At 27.6% G+C, this 6,000-nt stretch overlaps 1 protein-coding gene across 1 annotated transcript in view; it reads right to left on the bottom strand.

Moving 5' to 3' along the window:
- Positions 1-371: 371 nt before the first annotated feature.
- Positions 372-6,000, bottom strand: part of SPR (G protein-coupled sex peptide receptor) — a 1,401,361-nt gene continuing 1,395,732 nt past the window's right edge. Inside the window, exon 13 of the mRNA XM_075356175.1 lies at positions 372-1,156. Coding sequence (XP_075212290.1) covers position 1,156 — 1 coding nt within the window. The 3' untranslated portion in view covers positions 372-1,155. The remainder of the gene's footprint in view (positions 1,157-6,000) is intronic.

The following is a 6,000-nucleotide window of genomic DNA, read 5'->3' as shown; positions in this document are numbered from 1 at the left end:
TAGATTATGTAAATAATTATTCAATAAACACCTTTTTCAGGTGACAAATAATTTTGATTTTCCTTATAAAAGAATTATTCTAATAAAAGTGTTTGGTTGGTTTTAAGATCTGAACTGTTTGAAGATAGAGCAATTGTAAATAAAGAGTGCTTCTATACAACTATATGATAAGAAGCAACAATATAACTCTATGATTAGTCTTCAACAATAACAAATATATACTTTTTCTTTTTAATTTTTTTCAATCGCTTCCTAAGTAAGAGTAAACTGCATTCATTGTAAACTGAAGAATCTCCAGCTCTTAGAACACGTCAGGAGTAGCTTCTTAGAAATTAAAAGGTGTGAAGTAAGATAACTGCTAATGTCATTAATGTCATGTTTATTTAATAAACCTGTAGATCAATGAAGCTAAACAATATTTGATACAGTTTTACTGCATATTGTTATTAACATTTGTTAATGGCTAGTGACCTTACTAGTCAATGTCTAATAAAAAAAAACTCAGTTATTCAGTATAATTCCATTGTGTTGTAATGCCTTCAACAGTTTATAAATTCGAATAATCTTTTTGTTAGTTTCTTAAGTACTATACATAATCAATTTTCATAAAACTTATTGTAATAAGATAAATATTTTCTATTTATAACAAATACAGTAACAGTCTTTTTAATAATTATGTTTTAACGAGTAAATAAAAATGTTCAACATAAATCATTTATTACACCAGATATGCTGTTGTAGCATATTGAGCAGACAATTAAAATAATCTTAAAGATTATCTCATATAACTTTTTCAAACCATCATGTGAAGTGATGTAATATATCTTGGGTTTTGAACTCTGTTAAAATTCTGGGGACCACTTGATGTCATTAGCACTTTTAATACTAATTAATATTTACCACAAAATTTAGTTAAACAACTGGTTTATTTTTTTAAAATTTGTTTAGTAGAAATGTATCCTATCAGCCTCATCTTTTCCTCCCAAGAAGAGCAACAATTGTTCAGTTACCAAGATATACTTATAAAATACTTCTATAAAATAATAAAATTTCATAACTCTTATCAACACAATAATTTAAATGTGGTGCTTCCTGATGACTAGACTGATGACAGGATTCATGGAATACATACAAATTCTTACTTAATATCTGGATCCTGCACAAAAAGAATATTTGTATTAAATATGGATAAACACATTAATAAATAAACATGTTATATAATTTCATATAATATTACATCAATGTTACTTTTTAAATTGTTTTTATATGATTGCTACATGATGTCAAATGCAAACATTGTGTATATATGAAATGTGAATGCTGGTAGTACACTATTGTTATATAAATTATACAATAGGTAAGCTAGAACACTAAAAAAACATCATCAAACGCAATTTCATTATGATGACATAAATAAACTAAGACAATACTACAAATCAGCTTGTTTTAATTAAACAAATCAACAATGAAAGAGTACTTTGAATACTAATAACTGATTATTATAGATTTTTATATGATGGTTTCAGGTAAAATAGTCAAAAAATTCCATCACATACCATTTTTTCATAAATCAATTTTTTTAACATTCTCAAAATTTATAACTGGCAAAAAAACATAGACAAAAAAAGATTTTTTTAAGTTTCTCTAAGTGTGATACCATTTCTTGAATTGCTTTTTTGCATAAATTACAGATCTGTAAATACAATTTTTCTATCACCTTTAGTTTTAAATAAATTACGCTTCAAAAAAAATTAAGGGAAAATATAGTTAAAATCTGTAAAATTTATAATCTTGAATGGCTATACCTGTGTTACAATGCTTTTCTTTTATACATAGCCTCAGGCACATCCTCATTTAATGTCAAACAGTAATCGGCTAGCATGTTAGTATTCCATTTCCCTTTATAGTGGCTTTCCATCATCGAAATGTCTTGGTGGAAATGTTTACTGTGTTTGTCACTTATATCTCGAAGTTTGTCCAGGAAAAATCCAGATGTGAGTAGAGGAAATGTATTTTCAAAGACATTACATCCCATAGCTCTGTATGAAGTAAGAAGATGATTAACAATATCGTGGTAATTGTTAGATTTTTGTTTGCAGAGAAAATTTTTGCAAACATCTTTAAATGAAGCCAAGCTGCACTTACTACATTATTTAACATTGAGTTAAATACATCATCTTTGACCAACTCTCTTATTTGAGGACCAACAAAAATTCCTTCTTTAGTTTTTCCTTCACTTTCATTTGGAAATTTCTGCCTGATATACAAAAATCCAGGTCTATCCTTCTTCAATGTTTTTACAGAATTTTTTATTAGTCCTAGCTTGATATGGAGAGGGCACAAAACTATTTTTTTGGGTTCAACTAAGGGCTCATGAATAATATTTTTTCCATTTGGTGTAAGTTGTCTCGTTTCTTCCACTCTTTGGTAACGTAATGTTTATCACTAGCTCGGCTGTCCCATTTGCAAAGAAACCATATGTACTTAGTATAGCTTAACTGCATGCCTAACAAAATAGCTATAACTTTCAAATCACCACATATGTACCAGCATTGTTTTTTATAATTTATTTCAAGAACGTCTTTTATCACATCGTATGTCTTTCAAATTAATACCATAAGCGATTGGTATTGAAGGATATTTGTTACAGTTGTGTAGTACAACCAGTTTTAAACTACGCTCGGACAAATCTATGAAAAGGCGCCAGTCCTCAGGAGTGGCGCCTGAGGACTCATTTAGTTCATAAAACTAAATATAACATAAGCTCATCAATATTTGTGTAATAAACCAAATTATTTTCATCAATAATGAACTAAGAAAGTTCTTTTTGTTGACTTCAAAAGCCCAAAAATTAAAAATTTTTTTGAAGTAAATTCCAACCTTTTGATTTTTTGATAAATTTAAATCTCTAACCAAGTCATTTAATTCACCTTGTGATATAAGAGTGACTTATTGGAAGATAATTCAAAATCAAAATCATTGTTGTTTTCTTCAATACTGCCTGACTGCAGATTGTAATGAGGGATATTTTACAGTATGTTTAGATTTTTTAGAAATTCCAGACACACTTGTTAAATGAAAGTAACAATCATTTACATGATCTTTTGGTTCATGCTAAACCATAGGTACACCAAATGGCAAAGCCTTCGATGTACCTTTCAGTCATCCTCTTAAATATATAGAACAATTAGTGCATACTATATGAGGAGCCCACGCCTTATTCCGATCACCAATTTTACACTGAAAGTACAAATTATATGCTTTTTAATTAAAAGTGTAATTTTTTTTCTATTTGATTTTACACTCACCACATACATAACAAAAGGCATCCACACCATTTACAAAATTTCAAGGCATTATGACGGTGCACTATTAACAAACTTAAGATAGCAATAAAACTGAACAAAGATAATTCATTACTAAATCCAGTGCTTAATACAAACAACACAACTGTGTTTTCAGGTACACGTTTTGATCTTCACAGACATGATTAATCTTTTCCATGAAGGCTCACTCTTCAGCATTAGATATGATGCCATAATATGTGACTATGACATATTTAATTCTTTGCCTAGTATTGTTTATTTATAGCTTACAAATTATGTTAACAAAGTTAAACAATAAAAAATGAGCTCATAATACAATATAGGAGCTTAAAATGCTAACTATATATTGAAAAATGAAAAAATCCTTTAATTAAAATTTAAATATTTCAAAAATGGTGGGTGATAGAAAGATTCTGAGTTCATATTAATTTTCAACATCAAAAATCAGATTAAAATCATGTATCGCATGTTAGGAAACAAAAATTATGTTTATCATTGTAATCAATATATTTTATTTACAAAATGTTGAGTAAAAAATTAGGGCTGAATTAATTTTTTTGATACTTTATGATTAGTCTGGGTTTATATATAATGAATATAAGTAGTGTTTAAAATTTTAGTTTGATACAATAAGATGAGTGACTAATGAGATGATGTAATATGGTTAATTAGTGACTTCGTTAAGGTATTAGCTAATGTGATGACTCACTCATTCCTACTCCCCTTCACTCTATTGAAATAAAAATAAATCAGTTTAAATTAGAACACTGTGTTGAAAGATTTTGCTAGTGTTTAATACTTTTCTAAACTTTCTATAGTGTTTTAGTTTTCTTTCATTTTTTGAAGTTATTTTATTTGTGCTGTCATTGGGTTTTTATGTTTTCAAAATGGCTTCAAAGGTTTGTATTAATTCACTTAATAACTTCTGTTACATTTGATGGAAGTTCGTGGTGAAGAAACAGCAAAGAAATATTACAGACTTTGCTAAAATAATGTATTACATCTATTTTGGAGTAAAACTTGGTGACCAAAATAAAATGTGAGCCCCTCATACAGTTTGTTCTACTTGTGAGGAAGAGCTATGCAAATGGACAAAAGATAAAAATAAAAAAATGTTTTTTAAAAAAGCTTTTATTTAACTAATATTAATATTAACATTAATAAAAAGGAAACAAATTTGGAAAACGCTCTAAAAAGTAAAAAAATAAGAATTAAATCAATTGAGAATTTTAAACAAAAAAATATAATATATTAACAAATATAAAAATGCACTGAAAAGTAAAAGATAAATTATATAAATATTTAATAAATAACCAATAAATAAAGAATAAATAAATGTAATAATTATAAAATTTTAATATTAAAAGTAATGAAAATATTTAGTTAAATAAAAGTGTGGCGCAGTTTTTGTAATTTATTTAAAACAACACAACATTTATTTTTACAACAATAATACTTATTCGAAAACATTGTTATAACATTAAAAAATGGGACAAGAAAGAACATTGGACCAGAGAAGAATGGTATGTACTGTATTATTAGAACCTGGCAGCAAAAGTGTAATATGGAAAAGTTTGCTTGATCCAGGGAAAGTCCTTCTACCTCCACTTCACATCAAATTGGGATAGATGAAACAATTTGTAAAGGCTCTATCTAAAGAAGGAGAGTGTTTAAAATACATATGCCATAAGTTTCCACAACTGTAGTGAAAAAAGGTGTTTTCACTGGTCCAAATATTTATAAACTTTTGGAAAGATGAAGTCTTTTAAACCAAAATGAAGCACATTGAAAAAAAGGCATGGAAAGCATTTAAAGAAGTCGTAAAAAAATTTCTTGGAGATAATAAGGAACCAAATTTTAAGTGTATAGTGAAAAATATGCTAATGAAATTCCAAGGCTTGAATTTTTCGATGAACTTGAAGGTACATTTTCTGCATTCTCATATTAATTACTTCCGTGAAAATCTTGGTGCTGTAAGTGAAGAACAGGGTGAAAGATTTCACCAAGATATAAAGGAAATGGAATGTAGATATCAGGGAAGATGCAATGTGAACATGATTGCAGACTACTGTTGGTGCATCCATAAAGATGATCCTTTTTCTTACTTTTGCATTTTAGCAATAAATTAACTAAACTTCCATTATTAATTGTTAAAAATGTTTATTCAATTGATTAATTTACTACATAGGTCTGAAGCTTGTGCATGGGAATACAAAATGGAAATCTTATAGCATATGAAAAATACCATAGCTTAATTGGATTTGAAGAAAAACCCTTCATGATGAAAGGTTTAGACTGTGGATATTAATGGATCTCCAAGGAAAGTTTATTTGCTTTTCATTTAGGTAGAGTGCACATCAATCATTTAATAAGTGGTAATGAAACATAAGCTTTTGTATAATATTTTATGGACAGAAAATAAATTTTTGTAATTTATCAAGTCATTAAATACCGTGACAATATATAATTACAGTGAAAAATTATAAACAACTCATTTTAAAATTTATGGGATTATTCTTAAAAGGCCTTCAAATTTCAGTTAGAACTGTTGATAAAATAGGTTTGGAAACCTATTATTAAGCATGTACCTTAATAATGTATGTTCATTTATTACGTTATTTGTTTTTTTGTAGTGATTAGACTAAAAGCAATACTGGATAGAATGGATGCATAT

Source organism: Lycorma delicatula, chromosome 2 (genome assembly GCF_047948215.1).
Source record: "Lycorma delicatula isolate Av1 chromosome 2, ASM4794821v1, whole genome shotgun sequence".
Classification (NCBI taxonomy): domain Eukaryota; kingdom Metazoa; phylum Arthropoda; class Insecta; order Hemiptera; family Fulgoridae; genus Lycorma; species Lycorma delicatula.
This window is presented reverse-complemented; position numbering and strand designations above follow the sequence as displayed.